The sequence below is a fragment of the Mixophyes fleayi genome, chromosome 9 (genome assembly GCF_038048845.1).
Source record: "Mixophyes fleayi isolate aMixFle1 chromosome 9, aMixFle1.hap1, whole genome shotgun sequence".
Taxonomy (NCBI): Eukaryota; Metazoa; Chordata; class Amphibia; order Anura; family Limnodynastidae; genus Mixophyes; species Mixophyes fleayi.
Window position 1 is genome coordinate 12,717,861 of NC_134410.1, and position 15,864 is coordinate 12,733,724.

The 15,864-nt window shown below is 42.2% G+C and overlaps 1 protein-coding gene across 1 annotated transcript in view; it reads right to left on the bottom strand.

Annotated features, from left to right (window-relative positions):
- Positions 1-1,763: 1,763 nt before the first annotated feature.
- LOC142101477 (class II histocompatibility antigen, B-L beta chain-like) overlaps positions 1,764-15,864 on the bottom strand; it is a 28,089-nt gene continuing 13,988 nt past the window's right edge. The window contains exons 3-7 of the mRNA XM_075185931.1: positions 9,212-9,499; positions 7,440-7,553; positions 7,326-7,358; positions 4,130-4,288; positions 1,764-2,995 (exon numbers count right to left, since the gene is read on the bottom strand). Coding sequence (XP_075042032.1) covers positions 2,979-2,995; positions 4,130-4,288; positions 7,326-7,358; positions 7,440-7,553; positions 9,212-9,499 — 611 coding nt within the window. The 3' untranslated portion in view covers positions 1,764-2,978. The remainder of the gene's footprint in view (positions 2,996-4,129; positions 4,289-7,325; positions 7,359-7,439; positions 7,554-9,211; positions 9,500-15,864) is intronic.

Consider the following 15,864-nt stretch of genomic DNA (forward strand, 5'->3'; position numbering starts at 1 on the left):
GTTCAAATATGTGGATTTCTGGACTCTTCTGTATTTGATTAGAGTGTAGTAATTTGTTAATCACCTCACTACATCTCTCATGGCTATACAAAATTTATTTATGGTTATATGTATATATAATGTAATAAAAATGTGTAAAATTCATATATATTTAAGGCATTCTTCTGTGACCACAGTAGATAATACATGTTGTACACTATGTTATATACTGGCCATAATAGTTTATATAATTTAACTATATAAATAATCAAATTAACTATACACAGAGGTATATGAAGTAACAAAATAAATGTACACATAGCACAGTAAATAAATAGAGATAGAGATAGACATATATGTACATGTGTTTACATTTCATGATCAATACACTTTCGTCCACTTGACATGTGTCCACATGTTTTATACTGGTCATAATAGGTTATATAATTTAGCTTCAGCATAGAAATCTATACTTTGTGTATATATATATATATATATATATATATATATATATATATATATATATATATATGGAAAAGAGGGGGGGAGAGGACAAGGCACACAATAGTGTAGTATTTAGTGATATATAGACCTATGTCAGATCATTTACTGGGAGCTGGTCTGTGAATCTAATATGGTCCTGAGGATTCTGTCACAGGCATCCGTCATCTATTGAATGTGGAGTGCGTGTGACCTGTTCATATTAGCTATACAATCAGATAAGCCTTAAAGAATATATCTCTGGTACGCATATTCACATTAGAGTGGCTGGTGTGAATTCTGATATTTATCTTCACATTAAAAAACCACTAGCTTATTTCCTGGTGCAAGGGTTCTTTATTGTTAGACCTCTATATATCACTAAAATACTACACTATTGTGCACCTTGTCCTCCCCCCCCCTCTTTTCCAGATTTATTCCAGTCTACACCGTTGGGCATATTGAGGACTGGCAGCCGCCTGCACAGGTGAAGTGTATCATAAGACTTTTGGTCATTTTAATCTCTCACTGATAATCTGTTTAAGCGCCCATTGTTGTGGTATCTGTTTCTTCTTGATATATATATATATATATATATATATATATATATATATATACACATACATATATACATATATACACACAATATAATAAAATGATGGGACAGGCATAATAACTATATATACAGGTAGATAATACACAATTTAAGAAATAGACACATAGCACATAGGATACAACATCATAGATGAGACAACACAGCAAGTAGGAGACAATATCATAGACTTAAATATGCACGCCCAGAAAGCCGTCGCTGTTGGAGGAACGATCAGAATTGTAGGACAGACGGTTATGAGTACGTACACACTGTCAAATTTGCACAACATCGTTCCATCATTGATCGTGATTTTTAGGAAGTTTATAAAACCAACTCAAACGATCCAATGTGCTTTGCTACAATAAAACATGATCGCTGGACCCCAGGACCATCTTTCCCATTGGGCATGCTGGGCAGGTGCCCGGGGGCCCTGCAGCCCAGGGGGGCCCTCCGGAGGCAGAAAAAAAAACCCTGAAAAAAAAAGAAGAAAATACCGTGCTGTCAGCTGGCGATCCGGCTCCCTCCCTGGTCTCCTCCTCCGTCGCGCTGGCAGTGCATGTCGGGCGTGACATCATCACGCCCGCCCGACATCCATTGCGGAGCGCGACGGAGGAGGAGACCAGGGAGGGAGCCGGATCGCCAGCTGACAGCACGGTAAGTATTTTCTTCTTTTTTTTCAGGGTTTTTTTTTTCCTGCCTCCGACGGGCCCCCCTGGGCTGCAGGGCCCATATATATAATCATTTTTAGTTTTTTTTGTATATATAGGGGCCCCGGTGCACTGCTGTGCCTGGGGGCCCAAGAGGTTCTTAAAAGGGCCCTGCTGGACCCTACATACAAATGTGATATCTGACCAAACGGTCCTTGATCGTGTGATCTGCACGATAAGTGCATTAAGTATTTGTAGTGTGTACCCAGCTTTAGGTATGCTAACATATTTAGCAGTGCAGGGGTTCAGTAAGAAGACATTATACACATTTTATAGTGTTGCCAAATCATATTGAAAGCAGCTATTCTGTAGATTGCACCAATATTCATTAGAATGCAGTATAAAAAATTGTGACATCACTGTAATGTGACTAGTTTCACTAAATATTATTTCAGCTCTGAATATGGATGCCGACACTGTGAATGTGAGTCGCTCCATTGAAAACTCTGAAACATATTTTGCTTAATAAGCTGCTCGGATTTTTAGTTGAAAGTCACTTTTGCCCTATCAGTTATATTAAAATGACTAGTGGAGGGCTGGCAACTGGCCTGTAGTAGCACAGCAGAAGCTGTATAATTACATTAGGCTATTCTCAAAATTATTAGTAAGGAAAGTGGAGGTGGCTAGCCATGATACATTGGTGGCTGCATCCACATATTTACCAGAAATCCCGGTTTTCCCCAGGATGATAATGGTTATAGATGTCTAAAAAGGGTATATGGAAAATGAGCAGGGTCTCACCCAAACTGCGTGGTGGTGTAAGTGGACTGGGGTGTTGTTAGGGTAGATGTGGAGGTGGATTGGTTGTAATGATGGGTGTGACCTCATGGGTCCTGACTTTCCAGAACAGAATAATGACATTTTGCTCTGGGGCCAGGAGATTGCGTGTTACGCTCCTGCTCCCACTACTACGATTTCACTATGATTCTACTTATTCTATTTGGTAAAACTGCAAGAACCCTGGTAACATTAAGTTTTCAAACGATGTATAAGAGATGTTGTCCATGGTGGTTATGTCTTTCCATATGTTACCAATACTTACTATAATAAAACTTATTTCAATTGCACATTGTATAGCGCTCTGTATTTTATTATTATTTTTATTCCATGCTTGACTTTGACGGCCCCTGCTATTTCCAAATGTGGCTGCTTCAGAATATGCAAAGTAGAAGGAATAATCAGCAGTGTAAGTTCTTTAAAGCCAGATGTTCACCTCGTTAAGTAAGTATGAAATCTAAAAGAATTATAAGACACAAGATGAACAGTGAATAAGGCCAGATGCTAAAATTAACATGTTGATGTATATAAAATGCATATGGTCAATGTCTTTTTCATCACGCACCTTACCAACCTTCGTATGCTATAAGTGTAACTTAACTAAACCAAAATAAAGACACAAACACATATCAGCTTGATTGGCAAAAGGTCGCAGTTTTATTAAATAACCAATTGAATAAGAATCCAGAATGGGGGTGGCGAGAGCAAAATGCAGTCAGCTAGCAATCAATCTTTTAACCAAATAGTACAATGCCAAGATGGCATTAAACCAACCAAGGAATAATCCCTTAACACTGGCCGGTGCTAAAGCAGGCGTCAGCGTGACTGCTCCCCTCTGGACTCAACATGGGCGGCCACGCACGGCACGCCCAGAGATCCTCCACTCAGAAGGATCAAGAGTGATGTTACTTCGAAAGGGGCAGTGACGTGCGGCCAACTAACATAACACCGTTGTGACTAGTCGCTGACTGCACTGCTCACCTACCCACAGCTGGCACCCTTTAACTCATTAGTGCCATCCATGTCTCCACATCCTTACAAGCGAAGGGAATTAGCTGATTCTTATGGGCCTTGGAACGAAAACTCTCATCGCACCTTCTCCAAATTATCCCGCCCGCGTTTACAGCCAAATCATTAATGAGGTACAGGTACCTCCACACATCTACCTGAGCTCCAGGTCTGGTTTCCATGTATATGGCTTCGAAAATACAAAAACCCCTCACCCAATTATGGAAAGTCATATATGCCTCCTCACCCATTCCTCCTTTACTACAGGCCGCCATCAGCTCTTTCTTGGTTTTAGCTGTGAGACAAAATAAATCCACGCTGTACCCCTTATCTATTCTGTCCTTGGAGCTGCAACGCACCCCACTCAGCAGCGCTGTGTTATCGCAGCGCACCATTGGGCCTACTAAGGCCGTAGGGGGAGTAATAAAAGAAGGAGCTTCACTCGTGGTTTTTGTTAAGTGTTCTTTTAGAATCTTCAACAGCTTGTGCGACCCCTGACTCTCACCTTCTGAGTCATCACCAGCGCTAGACATGGGAGGACTACGCGCGTGTGCGTCGTGCATTGTAACAGACTCACACTCACCACTTTGACCGGATGTCCCCGGAATCACTTGTGCATCAGCTGCCACTTCTCCTCGTGCCCCCTCCGCATTAACCGCCTCCGAGCGAAGATCTGAAACTCCTGCTACTAAGTCAGTCCTTTGCACAGATGCGTCCTCGCTTGCACGGGATACCTGTAGCGCTGAAACAGAGGACATGTTAGCAACATTCACTGCAACCGTTTGATTCTCACTACCTACAGCATTACTATTTGGCAGGTTCTGAATAGCAGGGCATGCTGTTACATGCACAGGAACACCTGGGGCATGGGGCCTACCCAAGCTCTGGTCCGGCAAAGGGATCCGTGGAGGGTACTGCTGGTCAGGGGCCATGAAACCTACTGAACCGGGTGGGGCAACATTAGGAGCCAAATAGCAATAGTCACTGGACGGAGGGGGGTAAGGTGCCAACCAGGTATAGGGCCCTCTCACGCTTTAATTCGGGACGGACCATGGAGAAGGTATAGGAGTAGAGGATGGCTGCCAATTGCCGGCTTGGGCATATCCGGGGGGGGATGACAGTAAACAAAAGTATAGGTGGAGGACCTGGGTTAACCTGCGAAAAATGTGGGCGGGAAAACTGAACGGGGGAAAAAGAGGGTGCATTATGAGAACCCACTGGAGCGGGCGACATCTACCTCTCAACCAACCCTCGAGCATGAGGGGTGGTATGCTGGTTCGTGGCACATTATTATTAGCAACATTAGTTAACAACCAAGGGCTAGGAGGGGTGGCAACTATGGCGTTAACCCTTTCCTGACTAACCACATTACCCTGCACGAATTGCATCTGATCCTGCCTCCCCACTGGGGAAGTGTAAGAGGCAGCCAGACTCTCCAATCCGCTGGTGACATTCTCAGCCTGCTGCATTAACCCTCTCATAGGAGGAGTATGAGGCTCCATACCAGAATCCCTGCTCCTTACAGAGAAAGGGGAAGGGGATCCCCTCCTCTGTCTACCATTACCCCTTGCCCTCCGCGCACCCCCTGAGCTGGCCTATGCTGCTGCCCGCTCTACAGGGCGAGATCTGCGTGCCCCCTTCCTCCCCCGCGCCTGGAGCTCCTACGGACCTCCAGCGCAGGGAGAGCCCCCACCACTTGGGCGCTACTGGCCCTCTGTGTATCCGCGGTGATCCCGCCGCATGCAGGACCAGGGGAGGGCTGAGAGGCAGACGGGCGACCTGTCTGCCAGATGCACAGGCGTGCCAGCTGACCTCTTCGGTCTCTGCACTCTGCGTGGAATGCTGCACAGAGAAAGGTAAAAAACTAGCAGTACGAGAAAAGAGGAAAAGGAGGAAGAGGGAGAGATAGCAGAGAGAAGCTAAAATGGGGGAAAATCTGTAAAATGAAGGATAAGAGAAGGGAGGGAGGGGGGGAAGGAGGAGAGGGAGAAAAATAAGGAAATATAAGAAAGGAATAAAGAAGGATAAGCAAGCTGTGATACAGAAGGCGCAGGAGAGGCAGAAGATTACAAAGGGTACTGTGCAGCAATAACACACTTCAAGCTATAAATTATGTAAAAGACACAATCCTTATCTTCCAGGAGCTCCGTCATCCTTCATCCGAGAAAGTGCGGGAAGAAAAGACCTAGCATTCCCTGTGAAGTAACATGAAGAGGCTATGACACTCCCCAGGGATCCTATTGGCTGGCTATCAGCAAAACTTTAACCCCGAATGGGTAAGTGCATGAAAATCCTAACCCAATGCTTTTAAGTGCCCTCAGCTTAATGGCTTCACTTAACATAAACATCATACATATAGCATATATACCATATTATGACTACAACGGTCAGTGGTTTGTTCAAATCAAATATTCAAAATGGTTCAAATTTTGATACAAAAAATGTAGAAAGAAAATTCTAAAGTGCTAACATTTACAAAATGTTCGAGGTGTTGCATTATTATTTATATTTACATTTAGCAATGATCAGCACACCATGACAAGCATATTATACACATGCAATGACCACCAAATAATACAGTCTGAATGACCAGCATATTATACAACACCCAGGACCAGCAAATCATTAAACCCGAGAGATCAGGGTCTTACAAGCCCCAATGATCACCATATTAGAGAAACAGGCTGGTAAGAGCTGCAGCTTCCTACCAGACCAGTCTCCTTGTCAGTCAGGATCAGCTGGTCCGGAAAAATTTCTACAGCTGGCCAAACTATATAACAGAGTTGTCTACAGGGTTTGATGGTTTCTGCTGGAGAAGTTTGGTTGTGTCGGCAAGTCATCATGGCAATGCAGCTTCCTGGGACAAACAAACTTAAATTCAAGCATGCCAAACAACAGATCAGGACCGGTAAGTAATCCATTCCACCCTCCATTATGTGGCCAGCAGAGATGGTGGCCTGCATTGTAAAACAACCAGTGATTTTAGGTGGATGCACTGTAAAGCTACCAGGTATTTTGGGTTCTATATTGTATAGTTACCTTCAATAAAGGGCCGGCATTGTATAGAGGTCACTAGTATGCACTGTGTTTTGTATAATGCTCACCTAAATGCCCCCTGTTCTGTATATTGGCCACTGAAGTGCTCTCTGTATTGTATAGAGGCCACTGAAGTGCTCTCTGTATTGTATAAAGGCCACTGAAGTGCTCTCTGTATTGTATAGAGGCCACTGAAGTGCTCTCTGTATTGTATAAAGGCCACTGAAGTGCTCTCTGTTTTGTATAGAGACCACTGAAGTGCTCTCTGTATTGTATAGAGGTCACCAGGATGCTGTTTGTGATGTCACACACAGATCATGACGCTGCTTCTCCTCTATCATATATGCGCCTGCTGCATGTGCAGGGAAACACCCTTTCGGACACTGAGCCCTGGTGGTGGACTCGCAGTCACGATCTACTAGTTAATGTCCCACAATCAATCGGTAGATCATGATAGACCACTTGAGCTCCACTTCTCTTCAGTATTAACATGAGAGAGAATTGTCATTTTTGTTGCTTATAAGCAGATAAAGAATATCCATAGGGACCAAGAACAGCAAATACTGAGGATTTTCACTGAATTTCCACCTGATATTTTATTGGGGGGGGGGTGGGGGGGATTATTCTGTAGATTGTTTCACCTAGTCTACATAACCATTGCCGAACAATATTGAAAGCATCAGTTTTATTATATTTCCAAAGCTAATTTTTAGTCAAAAAGTAAGAAATAAAAAAAAACTTACGTTCACTCTGTGGTCCATGGGAAATAGTTTGGGCTGAAATTAATAAGTAGAATCATTAAAACAATGACCCATATCCTACATTTTTATTGTGGAGATAACAGAATTCCTCATTACCTCTTAGGGCTCTTATGTAGATAACACAACCAACAACAATGAACACAGCTCCCAGAACAAATCCCACAATTCCCGTCGCCAGCTTGTTTCTGGCGGAATCTGATGTCTCTGGGTCTAAATCAGGAGAGGAAAGTAGAGTAAAATAATTATTTGTGAGTGAGAGAATGCAGAATATAGACCTTTATTAGACTAGAAGAGTCTCGTCCTATACAATAATAGATATTGGTAACCTTGGAGATGAGGTTCCATTTATGAAGCTCAGGATGTTACCTCGGGTAGCAGCGTATGGAAGGTAGGTTGACGCCTCCTGTACTTATCAGCAATATGTGCAGTATAGTTTGACAAATAACAAGTATTTAGTGGCAGGGTATTATTACTTTAAATGAGACTACAAGCTTAATAACGCTTCTTGAGATTGACACTATTATGTAAGCAGTGTTGAATGTGAAATAGAAAAAGTATGTAACGTTCCAAGTCCTGAGTCTTCCCTCGTACTTGTTGTACCCGCAGTGTAAGCCACTGTTGTGAAGTGTCTAATTGTATTAAATTAACGTGTGGTCTAATTAAATCTGTACCCAAGAAATGGATAGAGTACATGAAACCTTATTTTCTGTTGAACAGTATTTAATAGTAATTCTAGTGAATACAACAGTAATTACAGCAATTAAAACACAGGCACGAGGACAGCACGTGGTTGTGCCTGTGAGAACCGGGCTGCTGACCACAATAAGCCTCCTGCCATTCCTCAAGCTGCTGCCAATGAACAATAACTTCAAGTCATGCTACCGTGCAGTAGGCTAAAAAGGAAGTCTCACAACCACGCACCACTAGGAGGAGGGCCGGGAAAGAATAGCATCCAGGCGCACACCGCAAGGAGGAAATTAAGAATTCACATCTAGGCTGGTAAAACACCCATCCCCTACTGCTGTTAAATTTATTCCTAGACTCATTAAGTGTAGTGCCAGCGGACATGATGGCCCGCACATGTGCACTATTATCAGAGTTTTGTTTTAAATGTGCATTTGTTATGCAAACTTACTAAAAAAGAAATTAGCCTGGGGAACCACTCTAGAAATAAACATGCTGGTGGTTTCTAAAGCTAGCTACATTGTGATGTCTGATTTCTGTATTCGAGCCTGGAGTTGAGTGTAAGGGCGTGGAGGGTTCCTTGGTCTCCCTCAGGTGTCATTGAACAAGGGCATTATCCCGCGTAGAGCTTACTGTCTGAAGACCAACGTGAAGGCACTGCGCACCAAGAGTAAAGATAAACTAGTACCCATACACGACTTAATCCTACGGGAAAGGGGGTGTTACATCGGAGGCACTGTTGAGATACAAGTCAAAAGCTTAGAGTAGTTTACCAAAAGCCATTGTCATGGCAAGATTGTTGCAAGAGGATGTTTATGTCTGGTGTGAGCAGCTCTCATGAGATGCAGATTATTGCACTGAGTTGAGAATTCTCAGGGATTCCAAAGTGAATATTAAAGAATTACGAGTGTTTCAGAGAATGACCAGGCATGATTAGAGTAAATGGAGAAGGGTCCAGGGCACCTGGTTTCCACTACTCTTTAAAAATGGTTTATATTCCCCTTTCTCATGGATTTAATAGGCACAGCTTGGTCTGTTATATTGCGCACTGCAACATGTTGTACATGTAAGAGGAGGAAAGCACTGCAAGAAGTATTCTAATGATATTTAATGACCCCACATTTTTTGCTCCTCCTCGACCCCCTACACCCAGGGCTTATAGGTTAGTAATATAAATCTCTTACGCCAGGTCACTCGCTTTGGTGTCTTCAGGCTCTTGTGATGAACCTCACAGGCGAAGGTGTCTTCTTTCTGAATGTCCGTTTCGAGCATCACATGGATTTGGAAAGACCAATCACCATTCTGAAAGAGCTCTATAGACTGAACCTGATTGGTCTCCTCCTGACCATTCCGGTACCATTTCACTTCTATCTCAGATGGGAAGAAACCAAACACATTGCACAGCAGTATGTGCTGCTCTGTATCAGAACCTTCATGTTGTGGCATTAGGGACACTCTGATCGATGGTTCAACTGAAATAAAGGAAAGGGCAGTTATGGGTTATTGTTAAATACATTGAGCCCGATTCATGTGTAAGCGCAACCTGCACGTAACTTGTGTGTAGTTATGACCATATTCAAAATCTGAGCGTATCTCAAAATACGTTTCCATTAGAATGTGGATGTAAGTGCGCTCTACCTACACAGTACCTGCCTTTCGTAGACAGAATGAACAGACTTCACAAGCATATGTACAATAAAAAGTCACATCAGAACAAATAATTTATTTATTTTTTAAATCAAAGACTATGCCGTGTCAGTCATCACTATCAGTCGGCACTTACACCCAGGACTTGATTAACCGCATCTGCGTTGGGAAGCCATTTCTGTATGTGGACTGTGTTAATCTGCCCCTTACAGGGGAGGGCTGGCAAATTTCAGCCCCTGGGGCAAGACTCAACTCAGCAGCCTATTTTAATGGAAAAAATTGCAGGTGTCCCAGTGACCCAGTCCAAGGTAATCCATTATGGGACCGGCCCGGGGGGCAGATGCTCCCGTGCCCCCAGGCCAGCCTGCCCCTGGCCCCTTCCCTCCCCCGATCTGCCTCTCAAGTTATAGGGCGATGTAAGTGTCATTTGTGTTCAGACCTGAATTGTATGCAATTTCGTTCATTGGCGTAATGTCTGCTTCGGAGCATGCTCAGCGCTATTTCACGCAAAATATGCCATGCACTTGTGTCCGAAAATAAATCAACCTCATTGGGTCTATAATAAGATTAAATACATAGGGGCATATTTAATTGTTCCTCCGGCCGCCGGAAAAATGAGCGCGTTAAAACTATTACCGGTAATACGGTAATATTGCACGTAAATACCGTTCATACGGTAATTTACTCGCTGAATTTCAGCTCGCAGCTTAGGGAACTGCGAGCTGAAATTCAGCCAGTGATTACCCTATTACCGGTAATCGTTTTAGAGCGCTCGTTTTTCCGGCGGCCAGAGGAACAACTGAATATGCCCCATAGAGGGCTATTAAATAAATGTAATTAGGACATGCGATAAAAAAACATGATGTAACATAATGTGGCTGCTTATGTAGGCTCTGTGACTGGCATCATGCACCAGATTGTGCTGCAAGTTGACCTCTTCTGTGAAAGCAATTTTTCTTAACATGAATGATGAGTAGATTTTTGGGACGGGATTTGGGTGCTCCGGTAGTTTATGCTCTAGTCTGCATGCTAAATCAAGTTCAGCTAGGGGTGGAGATAAACTCAGAGCCGTATTAATGCATGGGCTTGCTGGATAGTTGCCCGGGGGCCCCACGAGCATAGGGGCCCATTAGGCTTGCCAACTTTTCAGTATATTATTCCGGGAGATTTATTCAGAACCTTCAAACCCTCTTTATTAAACCATTTAGGTGGACTAATCACCTCAGTATAAGCTGTTATCGGTACATGCAATCTTGCTGTTGCAATTACATATCTTGACCTTGACGAAAACAACGTACACGTAATAATTGTACATAAGCAAGACAAAATCAACACACGCAATTTATTGAAGCCGTAAGCTATAATAAATTTCTTCTAATATTTTTAACAGTCAGTTGCCTCCCACTGCTACCTACTAAACTTAAATAAGGAAAGAAATGGAACGGAGCGCAATGAATTTTAGTGGTGCTACATAAATATCTGCTGCTGCTGATGATGATGGTGGTTGAATGAACAGAACATTCAGTGAAATCAGGAAAAGTTCAAATTAATGAGGGGAGGGAGATTGCCAAATAAATAGCGCTTGCAACTGATTAGTTCACCTCTAGAACCCTGCAAATATTAGTATCTCTGTATTGTTATGTTTTATTTTTTTTATTTTTGTAAATGACCTTCAATAAGTTATTATTATTACTACTACTACCTCATAGTCTACAGCACTGCACAATCAGAGAAAATAATTCATATGGGGGGTGGGGTTTCCAGCCCTCTATATATGAAAAATAAAGTAAAATCGAAATTCCCAAGGCGCAGGGTATTTGGAAAGAGTAAGAGGGATAATAATTAGAAAGCATGGTCTACTTTATGTAAGTAAACACCATAGGCTAAATAATGTTCAATGTCTGAGTAATGGTAAACAATGCTTAACACATTTTAAATGCAATAAATAAACATCTCAACGTAATCAGAGTGGAGAGCATTGACATGAAATATTAGTATTCGAGAAGAGTAGTATAAATTAGTGTTGATAATGCCAAATAGTCTGAAATCCTGATAGCTATAGGTAAAAGTTCTGGTAAATAGTCAGTTTTGTTGGAGAGAAGTGCTCTCTGTATGCTGTCTCCTGACTCACACTCTCTCCATTGGTCCTATAATACTAAATAAATTTACTAAATAAATTTAGGAACAGAAAGCCCAAAAGTAGAATCTAAATTCAATGTCGAAAGTATCATAGCAAAGGCAATGAGCTTCAACAATGTAACTTTTGTTAAGGTGGAATGTTAATGGGACAAACTGAGGCTCCTAGAGGAGGGATTACTCAGATCAAAAAAATTAAAAACAGGAAAAATTATAGACCTCCTTTTCTGAATAATTTAAAGACAAAAAAAATGTATTGTGTTTAGAATTGTAGAGAAGTCTGAAGAGTAAATAAATTAAAAAAGTTTATGATATAGATCTATCCATTATATTTTATCTCCAGCAAGAAATGTGATTCTTTGTCTCTGTACTCATCTCATCATTTCACACTAAAACCTATCCCCTCGACCTTATCCCTTCCCTACTTCTCCGCTTCCTCTCCTTCACTGCATGCTCACCTTTAACTCACCTCTTCAACCTGTCTCTCTCCACTGGCATATCTCCAACCTCCTATAAACCTGCGCTCATCTCACCAATTCTAAAGAAACCATCTCTCGATGCAACCTCTCTCTACAGCTACCATCCTATTTCTCTCCTCCCTTTTGCCTCCAAACTACTTGAGCGATTAGTGTACAAAAGCCTGTCTCACTTTCTCTCCTCTCACTCCATTCTCTCTTCTCAGGCTTCCGCCCCCAACATTCCACTGCAACTAATCTCACAAAAATGATCAATGATCTACTTATTGCAAAGTCAAAGGGTTATTTCTCCATACTCAGTCTCCTGGAACTCTTTGCTGCTTATGACACTGTTGATCACCCTCTTCTCTTACACACCCTTCACTCCATTGGCCCTTGTGACAGTGCTTTCCTGGTTCATTTCCTACCTATCAAAATTCTCCTTTAGTGTTTCTACCTTTGGCACATACTCCCCTCCACTCCCACTATCTGTTGGGGTACCACAAGGCTCTGTTTTTGGCCATTTACTTTTTTCATTGTATACCTCTTCTTTTGGGGCACTAATGTGCGCATTCGGCCTCAAGTACCACTGCTCCGCTGATGTCACCCAAATCTATATCTCTTGTCATGACCTCTCCCCTTTTATATTATCTTGTGTATCCAACTGTCTTTCTGCTATCTCCACATGGATGTCCCAACACTACCTAAGGCTCAACATGTCCAAAATAGAGATTATCGTCTTCTCTCCTGCCAGAGTCACGACCTCTTTCCTCCAGAATCCAATTCAAATTACTCACTATTACCTACAAAGCCCGCAACAACACCACCCCTTTATACATCTCATATCCAAATACTCTCCCTCCCACCCTTAGATCTACCTCTGACCTCTGTCTTGTTACATCTCTGGTAACCACCGCTCATTTCCGCCTACAGGACTTCTCCCATGCTGTTCCCCACTTATGGAATTCCCTACCATGCATAATCAGATTTTCCCACAGCCTTCAAATCTTTATGAAAACCCATCTCTATTTTAAAGCTTACCTTATCTCCAATAACACTAATCACGCTAATGCACCCTCACAACTGTCCCAATCTCCACTCTGAGCCACATTTGCTCCTCTTGTTTCAGCTGAGCCCACTTCCACTTAGAATGTAAGCTCTCTAATGAGCAGGGTACTCCATATCCTTTGTTTTCATGCCTGAATTTATTTTGTCTACTTTGTATGTCTGTTTTATGTATGTCCCTGTTTTCCTACTGTCAAGCACTGCAGGGCACTGTGACACCTTACTAATCTACAATAATAACAAATAATTCTTTGGGAACTTTTGAAATTCATTTTATTATGAATCCATATACGTAAAGGTATCTCCCACGGAGATAAATAAACATGCAAAAATATGTTTCTCATGATTTGATTATAATGGGCCTAATTCATTCAGGAAAGTTAAAGATTAGGAAGTGATAAAAGAGGCTACCCGGGAAGCTGGACACTTGTGTGTGATTAACTTTTGGCCAAGACATAATGCTCTGCCAGAGAGTTGCTGTGGAACATATCTCACTGGATTTATTTGTACTGATTTCCTGACTTGTTGGACCTGCTACTGTTAAGGGGACTGTGCTGTACCTATCCGACTGGATTTATTTGAACTGGTTTCCTCACTTGTTGGACCTGCTATTGTTACGGGGCCATGCTGTATTTAATCCTGTTCTGCAGAATAAATCATCCTTCTATTTTTCCTCTAATACCGTGTCTGAGTAATTTGGGAACCACGTATCTTCACACAGGTTATAGAATCAGATGATGAGATGACTGCATAGATTTCGTCCTGGATAACTTGCGAGAATAAACTGACGGATTGGATTGTAGAAGGTGGCTGGTGTGTGCAGGATCTGTCATGAGGAAATATATTGCCAAATGGTGCCAATTTGGTCTTTGAAGTAGATGGCAGAATTATCGGCTACAAGGTTGGAAGGGGGAGGTGGTGCAGGAGGGCAGCAAAGTAAATTGAATGTGGCAAAAAGGCGTTTGTGGTTAGAAGACTGGGTGGATATTAGAGAAGTCAAGTAGGTTTGCTTGTCAAGTGATAGGGCAATGACGTAAGATGAAAGAATGAATTTATATTGGAGGGAGTTGGCATAGTAATGAAATATTTGCAGTGGTGCTCAGAGGCTGTGTTATTGTAGAAAGGCAGTTTAATAAGGGCAGTGAGGATGAGAAGTGGTTTGGGTCAAAAGTATTTAAGTCTATGTTGGGAGTGTATTTGGGTGCTGGGGTGTGGGAGATGAAAAAAAGGAGGTTGTGGTCGGAGAGTGGGAAGGCCAAGTTGGAGAAACTAGAGATGGTACAGTAATGGGAGAAGACTAGGTCAAGGGAGTGTCCATCACAGTGGATGGGATCTGAAGTCCACTAGGATACACCAAAGGAGGAGTAAAGTGAAAGAAGTTTTGTGGCTGCAGAGACAGTTGGGAAAATTGAAATCACTTAGCATGAGAGTAGGTAGCCAATGGGTAGGAAATATATTTAACATGCATCAAAGTCGTCAAAAAATTGGGAAACTGGATGGTGGGTGAAGGGGATGGTGGTGATAAACTACAGCAACACGAATGAGGAGAGAATAGATTATGCAGACAACAAAGGAAGAAAAGGGTAATGCTCATAAGATGCATCATGGAAAAAGTAGGATACCTCTTCCACCACTTTGTCTGTCCCTGGTTGTGTGCCTGACAGAGAACCCCATAGGAGAGAGCTACAGGGGAAGGAGTGTCAGAGGAGCTAAGCCAGGTTTCTGTTATGGATAGAAGAGGGTTGGGTAAGATGTCGCTTGCAGCCTTGAGAAGGGGCAGGGCAATGGAGTAGGTAGAGGCTCATTTGTTGCCCCCTGGCTGGAGTAAGGAGAAGTAAGGAGAAGTAAGGAGAAGACAGCTTCTTCAGCTTGGACCCTTGGTCCAGGACACTGATAGCTTGGCCCAGTAGAGATGGCAACAGCATTGACAGTTGAACTCAATAAGCCCAGCAGTTGAATAGAGATGGTAGTCTAGTAGATCCTTGAAACTGCCTTGTTTTTGGTGTGATGACGCTTCTCACTGTTACTATGTCATTTACCAACAGTTTACATACATTTTCAAGCCTTGATATTTGTTACAGTAAGATAATGTGGGAGGTAGGGCAATGAGCTGAGATAATGAGCTACTATCTCTAACTGCAATCCCACCTCTATATTATACATGTACTCTATGCTGGTATAATACTGATTAATACCATATACTCATATCTCCGATCAGTAGTGATGATGTGTATAATATTACAGTTCTATTATAGAATGTCTCCACCTCTATATTATACATGTAATAAATGCTGGTATAATAAAGGTATATACAGGAAACTCACCTCTGCGGTAAATAGTGACTCTGCGTACACTATAGTTACATTACAGAATCTCTGCACGTGTATATTATACATGTAATATATGGTGGTATATACAGGAGACTAACCTCTCCGGTCTATGTGCTGTGTATAATATAATATTATAGTTATATTACAGAAGTATCCTACTGTATATTATTCATTTACAGTAGTGACGCTGTGAATAATATTATA